The sequence below is a fragment of the Salvelinus fontinalis genome, chromosome 15 (assembly GCF_029448725.1).
Source record: "Salvelinus fontinalis isolate EN_2023a chromosome 15, ASM2944872v1, whole genome shotgun sequence".
Taxonomy (NCBI): domain Eukaryota; kingdom Metazoa; phylum Chordata; class Actinopteri; order Salmoniformes; family Salmonidae; genus Salvelinus; species Salvelinus fontinalis.
Window position 1 is genome coordinate 32,655,386 of NC_074679.1, and position 26,286 is coordinate 32,681,671.

Genomic DNA, 26,286 nt, shown 5'->3' on the forward strand with positions numbered 1-26,286 from the left:
AAGCTGCCCTGGCCTTATAAAGGCCTGTGTTTGGCCCGTTGAGCATAGCTCTGCTTTTCCCTGCCCTGCCCCTCTCTGGAGCTCTTCAGTTACTGTTTCTTATATCATTCAGAATTGTGATTTTGTCAATGCAACTAATTGTTTTTATAGCAGTGTTATGTTACTTCATTGTAACATTGTTCTATTGCTATATCCTGATACTGTATTCTAATTACAAATATTTCCTCTTTATTCTGTACTTTCAGAAACCAACCACACAAACATCATGACTAGAACTGGACATCTTTCTTGGAGAAGATTGAGGCCAACTTTAGTATTGAAGCAATTTAAGTATTGGTAGTGGTTGAACAACAAAAACTAAAACTAGGTTTACTAGAGATAAAAAACAGCAAGAATAGACTGACAACTTATTAATATGCATAACTCATATTTCAGTATTCATATAGTGATTGAACAACAACTGCTTTTCCCCCCCACAGCCCTAATGGCTTAGTAACTGTTAAGTCAGTCAGTCAGTCAGTCAGTAATTGCTGCAGATGTGCTCAATAGTGCTTAAGCATATGGTACTCCACAAAGCATGGCACAACACACAGGGGTGTGTCACAAACTAAACACGTACATTGTCAAACTCCTCTGCTTCCTTCTCCTTGTGCCGGACAGGCAGACTTTGCAGTGCCTCCGTGTGTGACTACCTTGAGCAGCAGCTTGAGGGACTTTGCAGGGAAAATGCCGTGCAGTGAGGTGTAGGGGATTGTCTGCAGCAGGACGACCCCCAGTGGATGGGTGCCGAGGGGTGTGGTGCTCCTCCAGCAGCTCTCTCATGAGGTTCTCTCTGTACTTTTGGTAGGTAATCACCTCACCTATAGGGGAGAGGGAGTGGGGAGGATGAGGGAGTGGAGAGGATGATGAGGGAGTGGGTAGGTGGGTAAGATATTGTCAATATATTTGTATGTGAACTGTATGTCCAATTACAAAAAACCTTGTTTAGTCATCTTCTCACCTGTTAGTTGGTGGTGAACTATGTGGCCGCTGAGGACGGCAGTGTTGACCAGATTGAAAAATATCTTCTTATACCACTTATACCTGTTTTCCGAGCGCATTCCACAAAGCTGTTTATCATGTCCGCCTTATCCACTACCCCCATTTTGAGGTTATAGTCAAGCACACAGTCTGGTTTGATCTTTCTCTCTCCCATCAGGTGGTCTACCTTCCCTGTGGCCGACATGGTTGCTGTATGGATAGTGGAAAGGACATGGATGTCTCGTTTGTCATGTCACTTTACTGCCAACCGTTACCTGTTCTCCTGGAACTCCACCTCCCCCTTCTGCATCTTCCTGTTTCCGAATGCAGGCATCCACTTCCTATTCGACCGAACCGTGCCACAGGTCCCAGTGCTGTTGGAGAGCAGAAGCTGGAAGAGTGTAGGACTGTTGTACCAATTCAAATAAATATCAAATGTTATTGGTCGCGTACAGATAATTGGCAGATGTTATTGCAGGTGCATGGTCCTCATAAGCATGGTCCTCATAAGCCCCTCATGACGTTGGATATCAGTGGTGGACCCTGTGTAGACTATAATGTATTTGACAAATCCTGCCTTCACTTCGCATATAACAAAGAACTTCACCCCAAACCTGTGCCTTTTAAAGTGAATATATTGACGGAAAACCAGCATACTCTTCCATAACATCAGGGACTAACTAACTAACGTGTTTCTATATCTGCATTGCTTGCTGTTTGGGGTTTTAGGCTGGGTTTCTGTGTAGCACTTTGTGACATCTGCTGATGTAAAAAGGTCGTTTTAAATACATTTGATTGATTGATTGAACTAATGCAGCTGCATAGGTGAATTCACGTAGGAGGTTAAGAGAATGAGGTTAGGAAAAGGGTTAGGCTTAGCTACAATCCAAGGGGCCAGGGTTCTGGTCTTGAAGCACAATTTTGACTGCTCCTACAGTTTTGCTTTGGTACTGCAATTTAACTGACTCCCGGCCCAGAAAGACAATTTCCATACACGGCCACATAGAGAAGTCAGATTTGAAAATTCCTAATAAGACACTTAAAACATCCATTGAATTATTTAAACTGAAGCACTCACAGCCGAAGATATTAGCATTTTATATTCATTCAATGCCTGCCATGTTTTTGGATGATGTGATGACGACTTCGTCGCTGCTCCCTGTGCGCAGTGAGTGCTACAGTAGTGCACATGTGATGTTGGTCCTTATTAACCGGATGCAAAAGAGGGGGGTGTAACTCTATATTAGGAAGGTGTTCCTAATATTTGGTATACTCAGTGTATATACTGTATTCTTGTCAAGGCTAATCCTATATACTGTAAGTACTGCTCTACAGACTTTTTCTATTTATATACTGTCCATAATATCCTAGTGTCAAAATTGTGAAGTGTAAATAGTATAATTTTGGTCATAAATTCAGTCTCGTCCAAAAAGGAGATGATAGGAAAATGTATGTCACAGAATGAAGGGTACATAACAGTTTTCTGTGGGCTGGGTTTATTTTATTCCTACCCACATGCCCACAGCTGGCAAGTAATCATCAATTCGGAGCGCAGCTGCACAGGACCCGATCGTAATGCCCATGGTCAATTTGGTTTGACATTCGATATCCCTATGGGGTTATTTGTACATCTCACTGGGCACACACTGGTTGAATCAATGTTGTTTCCATGTAATTTCAATTAAATTACGTTGAACCAATGTGGAATTGACGTTGAATTGATGTCAGTGCCCAGTGGGATGGGGCAATATTTTAAAAGGTAACAGCTCCAACTTTCTATGACTTAAAACCTCAAACCAACTTTAAATTCAAGAAAGTCATATACAAATATTGAAAGCATTTAATGAGACAACTGAAAGATGTGAATTTACATTGTGCAATTTATTGACAGTCCCTATCTATCCCCAGAGATAGGCTATCCAAAGTCAAACCAACTTTGCCATGGTTGCACACCAGCCCGTTGAAAATAATTGGCGAAATAATTTGGCTAACTCTTCCCACCTGTGAACACACAGAAGAGACACCCATATCAAAACACACCCCAAAACTAACTCATGTTTGAATTCAGTCATGGTCGCTAGCATTTGAACCAAATCTAAAACATGGCCAAATGAGGAATTGCAGTCGCCCTTTAACAATTTACAGACATTTTTTCAAAAACACATTTACTGGAAGAACTGCACAGATGCAAAGTTTGGTAAAAGAATTTCAGTAAAATGTACCTGTTTTTTATGTGACCACGTTTTCCAAAAAACTTGGTTAAATATCTGCTCTGTACTGAGATACCCCTTTGTTGCTGCAGACATCTTTGTGTCAGCTATAAAAATAAAAACATTTGATTATTGTCACATACACCGGATAGGTGCAGTGAAAAGTGTTGTTTTACAGGGTCAGCCATAGTAGTACACCACCACCGGAGCAAATTAGGTTTAAGTGCCTTGTCGGCTTGGGTATTCGAACAACAGCTTCGTTAAATAGTACCCGCAAAACACCAGTCTCAATGTCAACAGCGAAGAGGCAACTTCGGGATGCTGACCTACTGGGCAGAGTTCCTCTGTCCAGTGTCTGTGTTCTTTTGCCCCTCTTAATCTTTTATTTTTATTGGCCAGTCTGAGAAATGGCTTTTTCTTTGCAACTCTCCCTAGAAGGCCAGCATCCCGGAGTCGCCTCTTCACTGTTGACGTTAAGACTGGTGTTTTGCGGGTACTATTTAATGAAGCTGCCAGTTGAGGACTTGTGAGGCGTCTGTTTCTCAAACTAGACACTCTAATGTACTTGTCCTCTTCCTCAGTTGTGCACCGGGGCCTCCCACTCCTCTTTCTATTCTGGTTAGAGACCGTTTGCGCTGTTCTGTGAAAGAAGTAGTACACAGCGTTGTACGAGATCTTCAGTTTCTTGGCAATTTCTCACATGGAATAGATTTCCTTTCTCAGAACAATAATAGACTGTATATTTGTTTCTGGCCATTTTGAGCCTGTAATCGAACCCACAAATGCTGATGCTCCAGATACTCAACTAGTCTAAAGAAGGCCAGTTTTATTGCTTCTTTAATCAGGACAACAGTTTTCAGCTGTGCTAACATAATTGCAAAAGGGGTTTTTAATAATCAATTTGCCTTTTAAAATGATAAACTTGGATTAGCTAACACAGCGTGCCATTGGAACACAGGAGTGATGGTTGCTGATAATGGGCCTCTGTACGCCTATGTAGATATTTCATAAAAAATCTGCCGTTTCCAGCTAAAATAGTCATTTACAACATTAACAATGTCTACACTGTATTTCTGATCAATTTGATGTGATTTTAATGGACAAAAAATGTGCTTTTCTTTCAAAAACAAGGACATTTCTAAGTGACCCCAAACTTTTGAACGGTAGTGTATATTACTGCCTTAATTTTTGCTGGACCCAGGAAGAGTAGCTGCTGCCTTGACAGTGGCTAATGGGGATCCATAATAAACACAAATACTGTTAAAATGGTTGTTGACATGCTGAACCATCCTAAGGGTGGATTATATAACGTTTAATGGGGTTGGGGAGGGTGTAGTAGAAGTTGGGAATTTATTTGGTTTGGAATTCTATTTCAATGGCAGTACAGTTTTGGGCAGATCATCAGTGATCGTACATTCCAGCACAGTAGGTGCCTGCATGCACTTTAAACGTTTGTTTGCGGACCGCCATGATATCGAAGAAGAAGAAGAAGAAGAAGGTTCGCGTACATTCTACGTGCGCGTTCACATTTGGGCGTAGGAATCTTGTGATGCGTCAGTTGTCACGGGACAGAGAGCTAGTTGACGCACGCGCTTGTGTCTCCATGCAAGCCGGCGAGTTGTTTAGACACGAAATAATCTGCAATTCTACTCGCAGGAAAGAAAGAGGTATCGACTTGTTACAAAACAGTGTAAATATCAAACTGGACCAAGCGGATTCTGTGACCGGTTCCAGCAGGAAAGGGGCTGTGTACCGCTGCAGAAGGTGTAGGGTTTAGTTATAAGGTATTTGTTGTAGGTCAGGTGGTTGTGCCGAAGAGAGAATAGCAGGTTTCTCGGATGGAAGCTGGCTAGGGCTAGTTTATTTCTTGTCAATTAGTAAACTAGCTAGTTTTACCTCGTCAAACACATGACAGATTGTCAGTAGTTGCTGCATAGCAAAACATAGCTCGGCCGGTTAGCTGGTTAGCTACCGAGCTAATGACAAGATAGCTTGCTCAATAGTTATGTCGAGCAGTTTTACAAATAAAACGTCTTTGCTAAGCAGCTCTCAACAGAGCCCTGAGAATAGGTTCTCATCTGTCGGCAACAACAGAGACTGGGACTTGGAAAAAGATGTATTTGTATGCTGCTATGAAGAGCCTATTGGCGAAACAATGCTGGCGGGGATGCACTCGGTTCAGCCAGGTCTGGACAGGCACATGCCGCTGCTGCGAGGCCGCCACCGGGTTCCTCCGGACTGTATGATACTGGGCCTAGAGAAACCTTACCCCGGCTGTCACAACAACCGGAGTCCTCCCGCAGCCTACATAGACACCGGTCCTCTCGACTTCAGTGAAAATGACCGGAACGCCACCCCGGTGTTGGAAAGCAGAAAGAGGACTCGGAGCAGTAGTTCAAGGAACCGGTATAACGAGGTTGTCACTGAATTGGGACCCGAAGAAGTGCGTTGGTTTTACAAAGAGGACAAAAAAACGTGGAAGCCTTTCATTGGACACGACTCTTTGAAAGTTGAGGTCATGTTCCGTAAATTCTGCGAACTGAACCCTGGAACGACCAAGCGCCAGGGTTCTTTGGGAATGGATGAAGCGTATCAGGAAGATAATGTAAGCGGGGTGGAAGCGGCAACTGGGGGGTCGAACGGAGTCGAGCGAGCTGGACCAGTGCCGGAGCCAAGAACTAGGGTGAATAGGGACAGGGGTTCGATGGAGAGAACTGACTCCTCAGACGAAAGAGACCTTGATTCAATAAACATCAACGTAGAGGCTGTATGTGTCAGGGGTGGGCTGTATGAGGTGGATGTCAAAGACAGAGAATGCTATCCTGTGTATTGGAATCGTAAGTATCAATAGGAAGCATTCTCTTTCCTCCTTATATACCCAGCATTCCTGTATATGTATTTTTTTGCTTGCAAACCCATGTGTGCAAGAGGGTTACGCTTTAAAGTATTTTAGTTGACATCAACCTATGTTGCAAAGTGCTATTCATCTGCCACTGGCAAGCAAACGCATCAGTGCCAGATGTTGAGTGGTGCCCATAATCTCTGGTCTTAATTCCTGCTGCGTATCTCTCCAATGAGAGGCTGCAGACTGCATGGACAAATCACTACCAGGTCACTACAGAGATTACCTTGTATACACTCACGAGATCAGAGATGGCATGGTGTCACCATCTCTCATTCATGCCTACTATGCAATCTGTCTATCTACAAAATGCTTTAATGTACAAATATAGGCCACAAACAGTACCTGTCAAAAGTGATATCCCAAGTACAAATACAGTAAGCACACTAAAGTTAAAAAATATATACAGTACCAGTCAAAAGTTTGACACCTCCTCATTCCAGGGTTTTTCTTTATATTTACTATTTTCTACATTGTAGAATAAAAGTGAAGACATAAAAACTATGCAATAACACATGGAATCACAAAGTAACCAACAAAAAGTGTTAAACAAATCAAAATATTTGAGATTATTCAAAGTATCCACCCTTTGCCTTAACAGCTTTGCATACTTGGCATTCTCTCAGCCAGCTTCATGAGGTAGTCACCAGGAATGCATTTCAATTAACAGGCATGCCATGTTAAAAGTTAATTTGTGGAATTTCTTTCCTTCTTAATGCGTTTGAGCCAATCTGTTGTGTTGTGACATGGTAGGGGTGGTCCAAATTTGATATTTTTGGTTCCAACTGCTGTGTCTTTGTGAGACGCAAAGTATGTGAACGGATTATCGCAAATTTGGACCACCCCTACCATGTCACTACACAACCGATTTGGCTCCAACGCATTAAGAAGGAAAGAAATTCCACAAATGAACTTTAAACAAGGCACACCTGTTAAATGAAATGCATTGTCATCAAGGCAAAGGGTAACTACTTTGAAGAATCTAAAATAACAAATATATTTGGATTTGTTTAACACTTTTTTTGGTAACTACATGATTCCATATGTGTTATTTCAAAGTGATGATGTCTTCACTATTATTCTACAATGTAGAAAATAGTAAAAAAAAAGAAAAACCCTTGAATGAGTAGGTGTGTCAACTTTTGACAAGTACTGTATAGTCACAATCTGGAATAGGGTCGGAAACATTGCCTTTAAGCAACCTAATGAACCCAAAGTTTATTTGTGCTACCTATCACAAACCCACAAAAGTGGCCTATTATTAGTCTAGCCACCGTCCCGGGCACTGCCTCCAATGAATGTATCTGGACTGTGCCAACTAATTCATGGAGATTTACAAAAAAGTCAGCCATGGTGGTATAGCTGGTTGCGATAGAGCCCTGGATTACTTGAGCAAGCCAGCGAGATAGCCATGCATCCCTTTAGGGAAAATGAAATATCTCGCTGAGTTCACCTGAGGCAACACTAAGTGGCAGTTGTTTACTAGGATCTTTCAGCTAGATGTTGTAGTCAGTTTGAGGCTCTGACTATGTTTGGGCCTGTAATATCACTGTTTGACATGCTTGAGCTAGCTTAGGTCTGTGTCTTCTCACTAGAGTCTGTTTTGTTGAGTAAGACATTTCTAAGGGTCCATTGGTATTTTCATTATCCTACATCTGTACTCTCTGTACTACATCCAATGATAAATTAAAGCCGAATACAAATGTAGGCTACTGTGAAAGTGATTTCCGTAAGAGCTTTTTTCTGTCTTTGCGGCTCTATAATATAGATGGTGTGTGTTGGTTACTACCTGTTTGTAGGAACAGTCACACCCAAGCTCTGTGCCATTAGATAGAAAAACACACATTACAGAATGAAGTGTTGTGGTCATGCTCTCACCAACGACTATTAATTCTAAACTAATCAGTTCTGTAATCAACTTCGCCTCCCTCCACACTCCACTGAGATTGCCAATGCCTAGCTTTATGGGGTGCCTTATTAGGCCTACCTGTCATTGCAGCCTTCACAAAGCAACTACCTAGATTTATTTGCATTTGGTGTCAGCACCACACACACACACACACACAGTTGTTACCTGCTGGCTCATTCTACGTTACCAATTTTTGTCTATCGTCTAGCATTTTGTTCCCCGTCTAGCAAACAATCAAGGGGAACATTGAAAAGAAAAGGGGGAAAAAATGTAATGCTTTGTAAATCTCTCTAACTTCCCCCTGCTCCATTCTCTCTCCCACCCTCAGAGCAGGAGAGCATTCCTGTCATGAGGGGCCAGTGGTTCATCGACGGCACCTGGCTCCCATTGGAGGAGGATGAGAGTGACCTCATCGAGGTGGAGCACTTGACCCGTTTCCTTGGGCAGCAAATGCAGGACAGCTTCGACTCTGACTCTGTGATGGCCAAAACAGTCGACAGCAAAGATGGTGAGACAACACCAGGGCTTGTGGGAGATATGGTTTAGGCCTAAATAAATATTTATCAAGTGTAGGCTTACACTTGATAAATATGTAATGCATTATTCTAAAGACTGAATACTGGTTGTCTCCAACCCTGGTCCTGGAGAGCTACAGTCTGGGCTAGCTTTTGGTCCAGAGCAGAACTGAAACGCTTGATTTCACTAACCACGTCTTGATGATTTGTTGATTAGCTGAATCGGCTTGTTCTCCAGGACCAGGGTTGGATACCAGTGCTGTAGCCATGCTCTCTCACAATCTTCATCTGCAAAGTTCTGCCAGGGCAATCACTACTAACCTGACTATAATTCCAGAAAGGTACTTATCTATAGAGAATTTATAGATAATGCAGTGTGGTAGCAGCTGTCAAATGGGGTTCTCTGTAGATGGTGTCTGGGTTAGTTATGGACTCCATTGAAAATAACACCCACCTTTGCCCAGCTTATCAGAACTGAAAAGTGTTGTTGGGACTCATAAACCATAACGTTTTAGCTATCAGGATCTCCCTGTAGACCAGAAAGGGGAAACATACCAGATTGTCTTTATGAGGATGTTGATTGTATTGTGTTAGCCCAGAGTGTATTATAGGTAAAAGTGTATTTCTCATGCAAGGCACAGACAGCAGTTTGTTTCAGGAATAGCTTGTTGGAGCACTCAGAAAACAAATGACAAATGGAATCTTTCAGTCAGCAATTCCCTCCTGAATGCACAGTCTTCAGCCCTGTGAAATGGCTGCATCTTCTGTGATGAATGTGAGTGTGTGAATGACTTTCGATACCAGAGGTATTAAATCAGTGTGACACCAGGAGAGATTGTGTGTATGTGTGTGAGAGAGGGAAAGTGAAGGAGAAGGAAAATGTCACCTTTATGTTTGCCTGTGTGTGTGTAAGGGCAAATGCCACCAGTGTTGGTGTGTGTGCTGTATCTGTGTGAGAAATAATCTGACGTATCAATGCTAAGCTTGAAGACAACTTCTATCTCAAACTGAGAACAAGTGCTGCTTTCCTACCAACCAAGGCCAGCGCCATCTCCTCAGTGTGTGGCACTCTGAATTGGACCAAAACACAGTGATTAACCTCCCATTTGTAAATGATCATGACTTGCTCTGACTCAAGGTTAATCAACATAAGTTTAGTCCTTGAATGGGTCCCTGATCTAGCCTCTATTTCAGACCTGTTCTGAATGCGTCCAATAGTACAGTCTGTTCATTCATACAAGGACAGTCTCGCCCTTCAGGAGCAATAGGGGACTGTATATATAGTCATGAGTAGACTGGCTGGCTACTGGAGGTTTCCTTATTGCCAATGCAATGTTCTCTCAAGCGCCTGCACGGTACTAGCTACACCACTCAAATTGAATCACAGACATGAGCTGGTGGAAAGAGAGGCCACTCGCTCTCTACTACTCCATGTGGGGACCAAACAATTGATTCCCATTCAAAATCCTATTTTCCCTTAAACCTTACACTAACTGTAATTCTAACCCGACTTGTAAACCTAAAGCCTAAAGCCACTTGTCCGAATTTCCCTTGTTTTACTACCCCTCCTCCTCCCTCTTTCTCTCACTCTCTATCTATCCCTCTCTTTCTCACACGTACACAAATATAAACACACACCGAGGACACAAGTCATAATCAGTGTGTTTGAAATGGGATTAGGATTACGGCAGCGGTTGTGTCACTTTCACGTAGGCACCCACAACCCAGCCCTTTCCAAATCCCCCTTTGAAAGCACTGCCACATCCCATAATTTCCATTTTGAGTCACCTCTTTGATAGAATACAAAACTGTTCTGTTCTAACGCTTCACCACATTTTTTTATGAATTCATTCAAGGATTCACTTCAAAATTATTTGTTAACATATTCTGCCAAAGTCAATGAAGTCTTGAAAATGACAGTGAGTCTATTGTACCATATACAGTAGCTTACCGAAACGGATGCTCTGATCAAGGCATAACTTCCGAAACATGTTAGCCTGCCTGGACGAAAATTAAAAGGTGTGATGAGGTGATTTCGTTTTTGTATAAAAACCCCCCCAACATTTTGGAGTTATGCCATTTCCCAATGTTTTTGAGCTTGGTATTATATTTGAAGTCTTTGTCATATATGGCAGAGCACCCAGCTAATAAAGCGAGAGAGTGTACCTGTTACCCACTTCACAATACTGCATTACCCTCTCTCCTTTTCTCCCCCTCTTTCTGTCTCCTTTCTTCTCCTCCACCCATTGTTCTCCCTCAACTCTCTCTGTCTTTCTTTCACCCTCTCACCCTTCCTCCACTTCTCCTTCTTTCTCTTACCCTTCCTCTCTCCCTCTTTCTCACCCTGAAACCCAGCAGCCAGCTCCAAGACTAATGGAGCTGAAAGCAAGTGTTGCAGCTCGCAGGCCTGTTATGTAGGCATGAGATCATCATAATGCAGACAGGATGAGGGCTCTGTTCTCTCCTGCCCTTGGTTATTGCTGCTGTGTCAGTCAAAAAGGGTTCCTCATTCCTCAGGCGTCTATGGGAAAGGGTGACAGTGACAGTTTGCCACTTAATTTGTAGTTGATGGCTGCCACTGTTGTCCAATTTGAGGATGGAAATTGACAGTTGCCACAGATAATGGCCCACATGGCAGCTATACTGTGACGGGTTTACTGATTTCAGCAGCTACTGAAGCTGGCAATAGGCTGGTTCACATAATACAGAGAGTCTGTCTTACTTGCCAGTCTGGCTTGGAAGTTCCTCTCAGAGGAAGAAAGTACAAAGTATCACTATGATAGTCTTTGTTGTACAGAAACCGTCATTTGGCAAAAACATTTTTGATACTGTAGGGCAGGCCTTTATGCTCAGTCGCTCGCACACACATGCACAGAGTTGCTCCATGCAGTGTGACTGAAAAGTCCCATTGGGGCTCCATGACCCTCTCACTGTGATTACATCATCTAAGGAGCAGGGTGTTAATAGCAAGAGGCCCCCTGATGGCTCCCCTCTCAGGTTTTAGGAGACCTGAGTAAGCTTTATGCGAGGTCTTTTTGACTGTGGACACATTACACCTTTTGTTTGTCAGACCTGTTTAAACATGCACTGGCTGCGTATCACTTAGGGAGGCTGTTTATGGAAGAATCCCTGGTGGATATGTGTGTACTGTGTGTATATATGCCTGCGTATGTCTGTGTTGGAGTGGTGGGTGATGGCAACAGAGAGATGCAGGTATGTGAAGGGACTGTGTACTGATGTGAGAATCTATCATACGGTTGTGTTTTGAAGGCGTTTGAATCAGAGATTTGCATGTGGGCTGACTAGAGGCTGGGCCAGGGCTCATGACGGTGGGGTGTACTTCAGTCCGTCAGGCTCCTGGAGCGTTACGGCACGCAAAGCCCCACAGGCACACAGGGTCATATGTCAACAACACACACAGGCCAGAACATCACATAATGTCATGTCACAGCTAGGGCTGGGAACTGCCAGGGACCTCAATACGATATTATTAGGAAACTTTGGTGCCGATACTATATGTATTGTGATTCTCACAGTTCTATATTTATTGTGATTCTCACAGTTCTATATGTATTGCGATTCGATACTGTGATTTTGTGATTCAGTGTTCCAAACATATCGCTCACCATATGTCTGCTGCAGAGGGACAAGAGAGAGCCATGAGAAAACGAGGTTTGATCCGTCATTGAAATAAAAGTGCTGAAAACAAATTGTCACCCTATTTAAAAAGATGGACAACAAGCTATGAAAGAAAAATACTGCAGTTAGTGAATAGGCTTCAGGTACAGCCAACTAGCAAAATAAATGATATTGCGATATTGTCAAAGCGATATGATATATTGTCAAAAGTAATATCCATATGTAACTATAGATTTTTCCCCTCCATCACTAGTCACAGCTCTAGTCTACAACCCAGGACAATCGTCATGGCACACTGACATTTTACAGTTAGCATACTATTCGCTAAGCTTTCAATAGCTAGAAGGCCTATCATTCAAAATACAATTTATTTTTGAATCATAAGAGTTTTAGACACACAGTTTAGTAGTGTCATGCATTTGTATGTTTATTTGAAGGCTGAATACCTCAGGCTGTATGTCGCTATGTGGGTGGTTGGCTGGATACACTTGATGGAGAATAGCATGGATGTGATGTGTTTGACCAGATACTGTAACTGTAGCATTCTGTTGTGCTGGTCTTTTCCCTGGCCAATTAAATCCTAAGCTCCCAGTGGAGTAGACGAGCTCTTAACCAATATGACATTTGGAATGTCATTCCATTTGAGAGGTTTATGGTGCTCTCTCTCAAACAGAGAAATCCACACCAATGGACCTTTTGATTCAAGATGTAGGTCAAAACATGCTCAGTGCAGGCCATGTCAAAATGTAATCTATACTCCATAACACTACCGTTTTGTCTCCAATTGTCAACCTCCAGAAATGTACCACATTGAAACCCTAAATCCAAGATTAGCCTTTAATCATGGCCACACAAGCCAACTTCAGTTCAGAAAACAAGTCAGATATATTAATGCTGCATTAGTAGTAATTTTAATGATATAGTAATATACTTCATAAAGCAGGACAGCCCCAGACAGTAAGTTGTTAAGCAGGATAAAGCCTATTTGTTTCCAGCCACTGTTGTTGTGATGTGGTCCCAGATGGATCAGCTGATTCATGTCTGTCTCCAGACCCTCAGAGGGTGGCGTTTCTCTCTTTCTCCCTCTGTCTCTCTCTTTATTTGTCGTTCTCTCTCCCCCCTGTCCCTCTTGGTCTCCCTCTAACTATCTATCTCGTCCCCTCTCCCAGCCTTTCCTGACAACACTTGTACATTCAGCAGGTTTCACCCAATCCCAGCCCAGCTGAGGAAAGCACTGCTGTCATTTGCAAGTCTGATCTCTTGGTCCTAACCTCCGCTCAAATGGTACAATTATAGCCCTATCTGGAATGGAGATCCACATTCATTTGGTAATCAAATGCCTGAAAGGATAGGAGACATCTCAATACCATATCCACACCCATAGTTATTCTGCTTGACTGATTATGATTCTATTTACATTCCAATACACCAACGTTATCCTAAAGTCTTATTATTATCCAAATACAACTCCCCTTTGACAACTTGCTTGCGCCTGGTTATTCTTGATGAACCGATCACAGCCTATTTATAGCTGTGAGTAAATGTGAAATATGAAAGCAGTCACAGCACAGCATAATACCTTTATGGCCAGCTGAGCTCCCAGCTCAGGGTTCTTCTGGTTTAATAGGGGCACCCTCATGTTGACTAACACTCATTAAACATAAACTCAGTTCAATCAGCTAAGGCCATTACTTCCCTCCAACAGTAAGGTCCACAAACAGAGCTCTGCCACAGGGCAAGGCCTAGGTCATGTTATCTGAGTCCGTGTGAAAATGGTGACTGGTCCTTTTAGGTCAGGGCTAAGTGTCACTGCACAGTCTGACAGCAGCCATAGGCTATGTGATGATATCAAGTCTGACACAATGGTCTAATGGAAGGACATTTCTCTAAATGGTTGCTTGATAGCTGTGAGAGAGCGAGTCTCACTGTATGGCCAGTGTGTGGGAAGGAGTGAGCAGTTGCTTTGACTTTAGGAAATATCTTAGAGGGCAATTTCCTCCTCTCTGTTCTCAGAAATGGTTCTCGCCTCTGTTCTCAGGAATGGATATCCTTCCCCTGAAGTTTTTCTGACCCACTAAAATAATGTAGCTCTTTGGTTTTTTAGACTAAACATGAGCAAGGGGGGAAAAAGTTGTAAGGCGGGCTACTTCTAAGAAACTTCTCTGTCGGCGGCCCACTCACTTTTGGATCGTTGTGAAATCCTCTTAAAATATTACGCTGTTAAATCTGGCTTTTACTTTGATAGCCCTCCAACATTTTTTCAGGAACATACTTTTACATTTGATGTTAGAATGTTGTTTTGCAATTTGTACTCAACCTGTTTGACAAGATGAATGACAGCTATCTGGCTGAAAGTACAATACAACCATGTATCCCTCTTACCACTCTGAATATGTTATGTCGTATATCATTGTCATGTAGCCTCCATTGACCAATCATTTTGTCCGAGGCAAACAGTCATAATTGTCATGTTTTAAAATGATTTTATACAAAACTATCTGTTCATTACCAGCACATGATATAGTCCACACTGAGTGCCCTAAAGGCAGTAAAACAAGAATAATGTTCAGGTGCTACCTCAGTCATCTTGGGCATATGTCAAACAGCGCTGCAAATGGGTTTCAATGTTCCCTCTCAGCTCAAGATTGTGTGCAACAGCAAATATTGACATGTTAATTAAGCCACCACAATGAAGAGCCATGTTCATATAGACATAGGGACAGGTTTTATTCGAATGAAGAACTTTGCTTGTCAGTTGAATGTAGCTAATGAAATTTAACAAAATGTATTAATGGTTAGGCTATACTCTTCAAACTTTTCCTAATTATTTTTTTTAATCACTTTTGAACTTTTACTAATGCACATTTCTGTGACATTTTCTGATGTGAATACTAGTCAACAGCTTCTAACCAACAGCTGTACTATACACCCACACAAGACTCAGGGTGGCTACCTGATACCAGCGCTGCTTGACAAACGCCCTCCAGTCTAACAGTGATGGCAGTGGGTAGCCCTTTGTGACAAAACACAAGTCATGTCCTTCACTCACTCTCTCTTGGTTGTTAGTTCTCTCCCACCTGCCCCCTTTCTACCTCCCCTTTCTTTTCAAATGGAGTGGATATCAACCGAGTGCTACAACTAAATGTCTCAAGCGCAAGCGCTGCTCAGGTACTGTAACGCCAGCCTTTTTTTTATCCCCTACATTATATCTGCTATACTCCCTCACTCTCTCCTCTAGATCTTAGGTCTTGATTGAACTAGATCTTCGCTCACCCCTTTGAGCTCTCCCTAGAACTAAGTCCAGTTAGACAACCCAACCTGCTCTAGTAGAACTGGATCTAGATTAGATGGCTCCTCACTCCTTTAGTTTAAACTGGGCCTAGACATTAGAATGCCCCTCTTCCTGTGTCCCAGAGTATGTCACTATTACTGCTGCTGCTTTCTGGACTTTTGGATGATACCTGCAAGTCTTGCTCCGGTCTGTCTGTTAGTGGTGGTAGAGCTAAGTAAGTGGAGAGTCAGTTAGCTAGTAACATCTTTCCAGGCTCTCTAAATCCAAATAGGAAAACGAAGGATCTGAGCTCAATAAGCTGGTTCTCCAAAAAGCCTCCCCTTCTCCACCTCCCCTTCCATCTAGCGGCTTGATCACATCTTAATGAACCTCCCATATCACCACCACAGCGCTGAAGAGAATGAACAAAGCTCTCGTTTAGAGGCAACAGAAGCACCATTCAGGCCCACATAGCACACTGTGCTCTGCAGGCTGCACTATAAGCTCCAGCATTGCCTCAATGGATGGAATAACTGCTCCTTTATTGGTGGCAATAGGAGTCTGCACTATCTGCAGCACTGTAGGGCAGGGGTTAGCAACTAGATTCAGTGACAATTTATGTCGTGGGTGGGGTGGTCGGGAGGCCACAAAATAATAATAATAATTTTGTACACTGCACACCACAAAGTCCAAAAAATAACAATTTCATACCTTGATTACATTGAGACATGATCATGTCTCTTTTTATTCGTAGGAGTACTTGGGAACAGATTTCCAAATTAAACACATTTTTAGCTGAATTTATGGCGATTTGTCTTTTGACCAAAAACTAAAATCCCCCTTTTTTATAAAAAGCTTTGGGGGGCCAAAAAAAGATCACTCGTGGGCCAGTTTTGGCCAACTGTTGCTAACCCCTGCCCTAGGGCCAATCTAATTCAGTACTGGGTTGCATTCAGCAGGCACAAAACGTTCTCTACCATTTTGTGGTTCATGAATGTGACCCTAATGTCCTAGCATTGAGAGTAGTACTCCCTCTGTGGCTCTCTACATAATGTGGAACCCTTCAGAGGTTAGGAACATATCCAAGATGTTTGGCAGGCCCTAGTTAGGCGTTGCCTGTGATTGTCACACTAATTCTCCCATGCCAATTAAGAGACAATACTGCTCTGAGCTAGCATCCTAACAATAACACTGTTTAAACATAACAGTAATTCATTTGAGGAAAGGAGCTTTGCCTTGGTTTAGTGGCATAATTACCTATCTCGGGGACAAAGCTACAAGAGGCGCTCTCTCGCTCTGTTTCTCTCTCTCTCTCTCTCTCTCTCTGTCTTTCTTACCTCTTTCACCCTAATTCTAGCTCTTGGTCTCTCACACGGTCTCTAAATCTATCTACAACTTTTTCTCCCTCTTCCCTCGTCCTCTCTTGCTCTCCGGGGCATAGTTGGAAAGCCTCCCATGTAAACCTCTTAACCTCTCTGTGGCTGACTGTTAGATCCTTTGGTGTGCTTTGATCCAGGCCTCCCCCTCTTCCCCTCGCTGGCTTGTCTGCTCTGCCCTGGGCTCCCCTGTAAAACAGGATGCTGTCTCTGAGAAGCTTGTCCATCTCATTTGGCAACATGAGCACGTTCCCCATTCCCCACCCAGTCAGCCATGATTTATTTATTCCTATGGCTGGCTAATGGGTAAGACTGAGTACCTGCTGCCTCCTCAAGACATCCCGTTTTACAGTGGACTCAGAGTAGGTGTAAGCTAAGTGGTGAGGTTGTCTTTCCCTACTGTACTTCTCCGGTCATTAGAACAGATCATTCTATCCCTGCTGCCCGCCGCCGCCGCTTCTGTAGAGTACTGTAGTAAGATGATGTATAGTGCTGGTTGTCAATTCCATATAAATTCACCTCCTGATTTGGCTGAATTGAAGTGGAATTGATCCCAACCTTGGTGTGATACTTGTTGTGAAGCATGCTTGTGTGATTTCCAATGATAAATGAAAACATGCTACTCTAACCCGGTGAAAAGTTCTGCAATACTGACAAATCTTTACCCTCAGGTCTTCCAATGCAATAGATTCTTATGACCATCGACTGGGTTGAGTTTTCTTTTTACTTTGGCAAAGCTGCTTGGTTAGGATTCAGTCCCATCCCTTCTACACATCCCTCTCTTAAGCCCCAATGTGTTACCTCTCCTAAATGGAAGAGCTGTCTGCCATCTAACACAGCTTCTTCTTCATGGGTTAAGTCCTGAGCTCCTGCTTGTCATTCCATTAAGCCATTTTGGATCATCAGGCTTCTGAGGGGCCCTGAATGGAGACTGATCAACTGGAGCATCCATGACTGCTCCTCAATCCTCACCGCGCTGATGAGATTAGAACAGGGACGTCCTGCTTTACCCCTCCACGTGACTCTCACAAAGACACTGTTCTATTCCCCGCTGGTGGTTCTACAACACTTCTCAGATGCCTCCAATTAGGAGGTTGAAAGAAGGAGAGAAAGAGGGGAAAGGAAGGGAAGAAGGTGATTTAAGGCTTTAATGTCCCCTACTCTGTAGATTGTACTGCATTAGTTAAGAGTTTTCTGAACACCTGCTGAGTGTTTTCAGAGCATTAACAAGCTAATGCACCAGCAGTAATCTGGACACGATCTGAGGAAGCGAGCACTCTGGACAGAGTTTGATACCGTTGTGATGCTCATGCTAAGTACCCCCCCCCCATGCTAAGTCTCGCTCTCTCTCACACATGATTAGTCCTGCGCAAGTACAAAGCACTCCAGACTTGCATAAAAAATACAAATACTATTTTGCCCAAAACATACAGTTCCAGTCAAAAGTTTGGACACACCTACTCATTCAAGGGTTTTTCTTTATTTTTACTATGTTCTACATTGTAAAATAATAGTGAAGACATCAAACTATGAAATAACACATACGGAAGCATGTAGTAGCCAAAGAAGTGTTAAACAAATCAAAAAATATTTTATATTTGAGATTCTTCAAAGTAGCCACCCTTTGCCTTGATGACAGCTTTGCAAACTTTTGGCATTTTCTCCACCAGCTTCATGAGGAATGATTTTCCAACAGTCTTAAAGGAGTTCCCACATATGCTGAGCACTTGTTGGTTGCTTTTCCTTCTCTCTGCGGTCCAACTCAAAACTGGGTGACTACTTTGATTTGTTTAACACTTTTTTTGGTTACTACATGATTCTGTATGTTATTTCATATTTTTGATGTCTTTTTTTATACCTTTTATTTAACTGGGCAAGTCAGTTAAGAACACATTCTTAGTGGGTTAACTGCCTTGTTCAGGGGCAGAACAACAGATTTTTACCATGTCAGCTCGGGATTCGATCTTGCAACCTTTCGGTTACTAGTCCAACGCTCTAACCACTAGGCTACCTGCCGCTACATTGTATTATTCTACAATGTAGGAAATAGTAAAAAGAAAATCCCTTGAATGAGTAGGTGTCCAAACTTTTGATAATTGTTTAACTCTTTAGTATGTGTACTTTACTGTATTTGTACGTGAGATATCACTTTTCAACAGTACAAGTAAAAACAATCGCTGGAGGACGTCTTTAATGTCCACCTCTTCTAGGAATCCTTTTGTCCTGGACATTTTAACATTGTCCTTTTAATCCCTCCTGATTGTCTCTATGCACCCCAGGGTTCGGTCTGGACCAATACCAAAGTACCCGGTCACCTCTTCACGTACTGTACCATACAGTGAATCTGTGGCAATCAAACCTCAATGTGACCGGCTCAACCCAGTCAACCGGTTTTCATTTATCGTTCATGTTTTCACTCTTACCTGCCCTGTTGCCCGCTAAGATAATGAGGCTGAAATCTAATCTAGTCCTCTGTATGATCTGCACAACCTGAGTGTAGCCCATCCACATTGGTTATCGAGCTTACCATAGAGACCCAATTGAGAATTGTCTGGTACAATATTATTTCACATAATCTACTGTACACATTCAATGACACCCAAGCAATCAATGGGCGGGTAACAGTTGAAATATGCAGACTTTGTGAACCTTTGTGCTTCTTCAATATGTACTTTTCTGGTTCTCTAGTGACCCTCTGCAGATCAATGCCCTAGTCTGTATTTGATCGAGCAATAGACTACATCAAACTTTCTCCTTGTTGAGTTGTAACATGAGGAATTTGTAATCACAATTTTGATGAGTGTATTTTCTGTCTTTCCCCCTGCATTTGTTCATCGTACCTCTTGATCTTTTTCTGCTTGCTCTCACATCTCGTTCCCCCCTTCCTTGCGTTCTAATTTTCCCATCCCTCCATTTTGCCCATTCCTCCCTTTCCTACTTTTCCATCCCTCTCTTCTTCCTCTGCAGCTGTCCACAGTTTGAAATTGAGTCGGACCCACGTGGACTGGCACAGTGTGGACGAGGTCTACCTCTACAGCGATGCCACCACCTCCAAGATCGCCCGCACTGTCACCCAGAAACTGGGCTTCTCCAAAGGTTAGAGGTCACTGACTGACTGCCCACTCTTCTGTTGAACCCTTCATCCCCTTCCCCACCCCAATATCAAGTGAAGTGAAGTGAAGATGAAGAGGTGGATCTGGCATGAGTTCTCAATCTCCTCTGACACACAAACCCACTACCGCTGGAAATCTCCTTAAGGCTGTGTCGGCCAGCCAGCAAGCAGCTAATCCTATTTGCCTATTGTGTAGAGCAGGTGTTCTCAGTGGTGTCAGCGGACCCCTGGAGGTACTGTAGGGGTTCATGGCCAGATCAAAAATGAAAGGGACAAGGGATCTGTGGAAAAAGTTTAGAGGGTGTAATACAATAAAATATTATTCTACAATGTATGTTTTTAAACCTGGGCAACATGGGCCTGGGAGGCTAACAGATATTGGTATCCACAGTACCCTGCCAGGGTACAACTCAATACTTTTCGTATTCCCCCTATTTATATACACTATCGGTCAAAAGTTTTAGAACACCCCCCATTTTCCAGTTTTTATTGAAATTTAAGCAATTCAAGTCCAGTGAATAACCTGAAATGGTACAAAGGTAAGCGGTAAACTGCCAGAGGTTAAAAAATAAGTTTCAGTTACTGAAAAATAATGTACAATTCAGAGTAAAAAAAAGAAAGAAGCCTTTTTCAGAGAACAAGCAATGGGTTAACAACTTACAGCTGTTCTGCAGCAATTAATTAAATTAAGCCTTGAAAGTTGATGCTAACAATTCCTGCACGTGTCCCAATTTTTGTTGATTACTTACAAAACCATCTGTCTGTATAAAATCAGTGTTGGAACAGACTGTTACTACAGCCTCTTAAGCATTATTTTGACAGTATTGTACTGCAGGAAGTAGTATATTGCTATCATAAAAAGGAAGGAAGACAGACAGACAATTATAACCCTTAAAAGTGTGGGTCTTTCCTTTAGAGAAATTGCAAAGAAGCCAAGGTGTCAGTGAGTACAATTTCCTAGACCATCAAAAGGCACTTGGAAACTCTGACCGGAAGAGAGATGGCAGACCCAAAACCACAACAGAATCAGAAGACAAGTTTCTGAGATAGGTGCCTCACAGGACCACCGCTGCAAGCACAGCTTAACACTGGTCGAAGTAAGCAAGTCTCCGTTTCAACTGTGAAGAGAAGACTTTAAGCTGCAGGTTTGACAGGTTGAGTGACAGTAAGAAAGCCATTACTAAGATGGCAAAATAAGAAAGAGAGGCTTGACTGGGCCATGAAGCAACACCAGTGGACTACTGAAAACTGGAAGAAGGTCTTATGGACCGATGAATCAAAATTTGAAATCTTCAGTTCATCACGCAGGGTTTTTGTACGCCGTCGAGTAGGCGAAAGGATGGTTCCTCAGTGTGTTACACCAACTGTCAAACATGGAGGTGGAAGTGTGATTATCTTTTGCTGGTTCCAGAGTCGGCGACTTGAACAGAGTAAGTGGCACCCTGAACCAAAACAACTACCACAGCATTTTGCAGCGCCATGCAATACCCTCTGGTGTACGCCAAGTTGTTCAGGGGTTCATCCTACAGCAAGAAATAACCAAAAACATAGCCTGGAGGTATTTCAGAACTACCTTAGATGAAAATAACAAGACGGTAGGCTTCAAATCATGGAATGGCCAGCACAGTCTCCAGACTTAAACCCCATCGAGCTGGTTTGGGATGCACTGGGCAGAAGGGGGGGAAAGCAAAGCAACCTACAAGTGCACACGTTTTGTGGTAACATCTTCAACAGTGTTGGGGAGAACTTTCTAAACCTATTTGATTTCCATTGTAGAAAATGCTATGAGTGTGTTTGGCTGTTATCTCTGCAAAAGGTGGCTACTTTGAGTCAAAAGTAGATTTACATTTTGTTAAACAGAACAATTCCACTATTTTTGTTTTGCCTCCAATTGTTTATTTGTTCTATGCTTTAATTTCAGAGTACATTAAACTGTGTGAATTTCAATTAAAAACTGGAAAATGTAGGTGTTCTAAAACTTTTGACCGTTAGTTTTATATATATATATATATACACACACACTGTTCAAAAGTTTGGGGTCACTTAGAAATGTCCTTGTTTTCCATGAAAACATACATGAAATGAGTTGCAAAAGTAATAGTAAACATAGTCAAGATGTTGACATGGTTATAAATAATGATTTTTAAATGAAAAAGTCATTGTGTCCCTCAAATTTTGCTTTCGTCAAAGAATCCTCCATTTGCAGCAATTTTAGCCTTGCAGACCTTTGGCATTCTAGTTGTTAATCTGTTGAGGTAATCTGAAGAGATTTCACCCCATGCTTCCTGAAGCACCTCCCACAAGTTGGATTGGCTTGATGGGCCCTTCTTACGTATCATACAGTCAAGCTGCTCCCACCACAGCTCAATAGGGTTGAGATCCGGTGACTGTGCTGGCCACTCCATTATAGACAGAATACCAGCTGACTGCTTCTTCCCTAAATAGTTCTTGCATAGTTTGGAGCTGTGCTTTGGGTCATTGTCCTGTTGTAGGAGGACATTTCTCAAACTAGACACTAATGTACTTGTCCTCTTGCTCAGTTGTGCACCAGGGCCTCCCACTCTTTCTATTCTGGTTAGGGCCAGTTTGCTTTGTTTTGTGAAGGGAGTAGTACACAGCATTGTACGAGCTCTTCCGTTTCTTGGCAATTTCTCACATGGAATAGCCTTCATTTCTCAGAACAAGAATAGACTGAGGAGTTTCAGAAGATAGTTATTTGTTTCTGGCCATTTTGAGCCTGTAATCGAACCCATCAAATGCTGATGCTCCAGATACTCAACTAGTCTAAAGAAGGCCAGTTTTATTGCTTCTTTAATCATAACAACAGTTTTCAGCTGTGCTAACATAATTGCAAAAGGGTTTTGTAATGATCAATTTGCCATTTTAAAATGATGAACTTGGATTAGCTAACACAGCGTGCCATTGGATCACAGGAGTGATGGTTGCTGGTAATGGGCCTCTGTACGCCTATATAGATATTACATAGAAAATCTGCCATTTCCAGCTACAATAGTCATTTACAACATTAACAATGTCTACACTGTATTTCTGATCAATTTGATGTGATTTTAATGGACAAAAAAATTATATTTTTTCTTCATAAACGCACTACAATTTTAAGCTTTAAAACTGCAATGTTTTCTCTCTGCCTTGTGGCAAAATGTGTAGAATTGCAGGATATTAGCTTTAAAGCTGCAACAACAAAAAATCTGCCCCATGACAAAATGTGGGCCTTTTAAATTGTTCGTTCCCAGGGCCGAGACTTGGTTTGTCCGGCTATGCACTGCCGATGTCATAGTAAAACTCCTTGTATGCTATTTAAAAAAAAATCTGACTCGAGTTGTGTTCTGATTGAGGGGGTCCCTGATGAATTTACTATCACAAAAGGGAGTCCCGACCCCAAATAGTTTGAGAACCCTGGTGTAGAGTACTGTTAGCACAGGAAGCCAGCCACGCATGCAACCCTGAGCCACAGACACAGCGGGAGGCTTCCAGTATCCTACTGCCCCTGTAAACTCAGTCACCTTATTGCTACTTTCAGATATAGGATGGCCTAGGATGTTCACCATAACTGTATGCATGTTGTGTAGTCATTTCATTGTGGCCTCTGTGAAATGTAATTTCACGGTTTGAGTCTATCAAGCCTTAATCAAGACTTTACCAATGTTGAACACAAGTGAACAAACGCTGATGAGCGAAACGTTGTTGGCATTTGTTGGGCAATGTGCATCCACCCAGTATGTTGATATTTTACTGAGTCTGTCCCTCTCTCCACCGCCTGTTCACCCTGTCTCCATCCACTGTCACCTCTGTAGCCTCCAGCAGTGGTACACGGCTCCACCGGGGCTATGTGGAGGAGGCCTCCTTGGAGGACAAGCCCCCCCAGACCACACACATCGTCTTTGTGGTTCACGGCATTGGACAGAAGATGGACACAGGACGCATTATCAAGAACACTGGCATGTGAGTGCTCTCTCATTCACTGTGTGCATGTTATAGTTATTCTACTGGGCGACATGGTGCTTCCAACATCGTGGAGGGTTATGTGTTGAACTCTGTACATCTATGGCTCTGAGGTAACATAGTATGCATCCCAAATGGCCCTATTCACCCTGGTTAAATGTAGTGCGTTTATAAAGGGAATAGTGTGCCATTTGAGACATAGCCATGTTGATTTTTCTACTGTGTGTGGAGAGACTGTGCCAGTTTGATCTACTGTGGGATGATGTAGCTACATGCACTGCTGTCTGCTGATCGGGTGGCATGAAGCTTCAGCTCACACGTCTTGATGTGGGTTTCCATGGAGATGTGAATCGGTATGGAATGTAGCACAAAGTGTTTGTCTGTCTGAGAACATGTTCACACACGTGTGTTTTAGAATGCACACCTGTCTTAACGTGGATGTGTCCTGTTCCTGTCCTAGATCTTATTCCTTCATAATTTGATCGATTGCCCGAGCGCTTGACTTAGACTGAAATAGGTGCCTGTACTCATTTTTGGTGCCGGTACTGTTTACATTTAGGTGCAGGAGCTCCGCAATACTTTTCAGCTAATATGTTATGTTATAAGAGTAACAGGAGCTCAAGCAGTAGAACATTTGAGGTGCCGTACTCAGCTCCGGTGAGCTCCTGCCCAAGTCAAACACTGGATTGCCCTCATTGGTGTCATTCTATGAGACGTTTATCATGAACTGCTGTCAGACTGGTTTGGGCGCAACTTTCACATAATTGCACCGTCATGATGTTCACCAGATGCTATCTTAGGGATGCAAGTAAGTTATTATCAGTGTATTATGTTAAAGCTGCATTATGTGAACCATTTCCTCATTGAACTAAACAGGTAGATAAGAAAGTAGGTACACCCATGGGTGTCCTTCCCTCCACACTGGCCATTTATCATTAAGACATGCCTAGGCATTTTGTATTGTGACTGCCTGCTCCAAGTAGTCCACCAAGACCAGACGTCATCAGTGGTGTAGTGCTATTTTTTTATGTGAGGGAGCATCAACAAAATTATTAAATAAGGCGTCATAATTTCCTAAATCAAAGTTTGTACTGACAGATGTAGCCTATTCAATATATCATTCTATATAATAGAAATCTATATAATTTAAAGAATATGAATATAATGCATCCTCCAATTGCAATCTCTGCCTATACCAGAGGGTGGTAGAGTACTTAAAATATGTACTTAAGTAAAAGTACTGTTACTTAGATATGTAATTTACTCAAAATTATCCCTCTTAAGAAACTACTCAAGTAAGAGTAAAAAGGTATCCGGTCAGAAGACTACTTAAGTACAAGTTACACCATATGGTCAATTGTGACAGCAAACAAAAAGAACAACTTATTGCAATTGATTTCACATTCCTTTATTATTTAAGCCTGCCAGCATCGTCTTGCAGATGTCCTCCAGCACTGGAGTGTGAATGTGTAATAAAAAACTTTTTACACCTAGTGTGATACATTTTTCATCAAGGAGGATATTGAAATGTCACTATCAATTATGTTATTATTAGTATGCAAGTCAGACACATTTATAATGGAATTAAACATCAAAGTTAGTATTTAGGTCAGAATTATGTAAGGAATAATCAAACGGTGCATATATCAAATGCCATAGTCAACTTAATCATATTTTTCTTGCCAAGGTAGTATTTACCTTTATCCACATTCTCTTCTGAACCTCCACTTTGAAAGGTATTTTCTTGCCCCATTCTAGGCCACATTCAGTGTTATCTTGGTAAGCAACTCCAGTGTTTATTTGGCTTTGTGTTTTAGGTTATTGTCCTGCTGAAAGGTGAATTTGTCTCCCAGTGTCTGTTGGAAAGCAGACTGAACCAGGTTTTCCTCAAGGATTTTTACTGCGCTTAGCTCTATTCAGATTCTGTTTATCCTGAAAAACTCCTTAGTCCTTGCCGATGACAAGCATGCCCATAACTTGGAGCCACCACCATGCTTGAAATATATGAGTGGTACTCAGTGATGTTTTTGTTGTGTTGGATTTGCCCCAAACACAATGCTTTTTTTACAGTTTTACTTTAGTGCTTTATTGCAAATAGAATGCTTGTTTTGGAATACTTTTATTCTGTACAGGTTTCTTTCTTTGCACCATGATTTAGGTTAATATTGTGGGGTAACTACAATGTTGTTACATCCTCAGTTTAATCCTACCACAGCTATTAAACTCTAACTGTTTTAATGTCACCATTGACCTCATGGTGTTGTCCCTGAGCAGTTTCCTTCCTCTCTGGCAACTTAGTAAGGAAGGATGTCTGTATATTTGAAGTGAGTGGGGGTACTGATACACCATCCAAAGTGTTCACTTCACCA

The 26,286-nt window shown here is 42.3% G+C and overlaps 1 protein-coding gene and 1 long non-coding RNA gene across 3 annotated transcripts in view; both read left to right on the forward strand.

Moving 5' to 3' along the window:
* LOC129811831 (uncharacterized) overlaps positions 1-3,377 on the forward strand; it is a 53,934-nt gene extending 50,557 nt beyond the window's left edge. The window contains exons 2-3 of the long non-coding RNA XR_008752948.1: positions 246-843; positions 1,199-3,377. This is a non-coding gene — a long non-coding RNA (uncharacterized LOC129811831). The remainder of the gene's footprint in view (positions 1-245; positions 844-1,198) is intronic.
* A 1,402-nt stretch (positions 3,378-4,779) lies between these two features.
* The window catches only part of LOC129811832 (phospholipase DDHD1-like), a 42,645-nt gene continuing 21,138 nt past the window's right edge, over positions 4,780-26,286 (forward strand). Inside the window, exons 1-5 of one of the 2 annotated variants that reach the window (XM_055863481.1) lie at positions 4,780-6,067; positions 8,370-8,549; positions 15,262-15,363; positions 19,810-19,938; positions 23,770-23,917. In XM_055863481.1, the coding sequence (XP_055719456.1) occupies positions 5,236-6,067; positions 8,370-8,549; positions 15,262-15,363; positions 19,810-19,938; positions 23,770-23,917 (1,391 nt within the window). In that variant the 5' untranslated portion in view covers positions 4,780-5,235. The remainder of the gene's footprint in view (positions 6,068-8,369; positions 8,550-15,261; positions 15,364-19,809; positions 19,939-23,769; positions 23,918-26,286) is intronic. The other variant, XM_055863482.1, reaches the window with a different exon arrangement.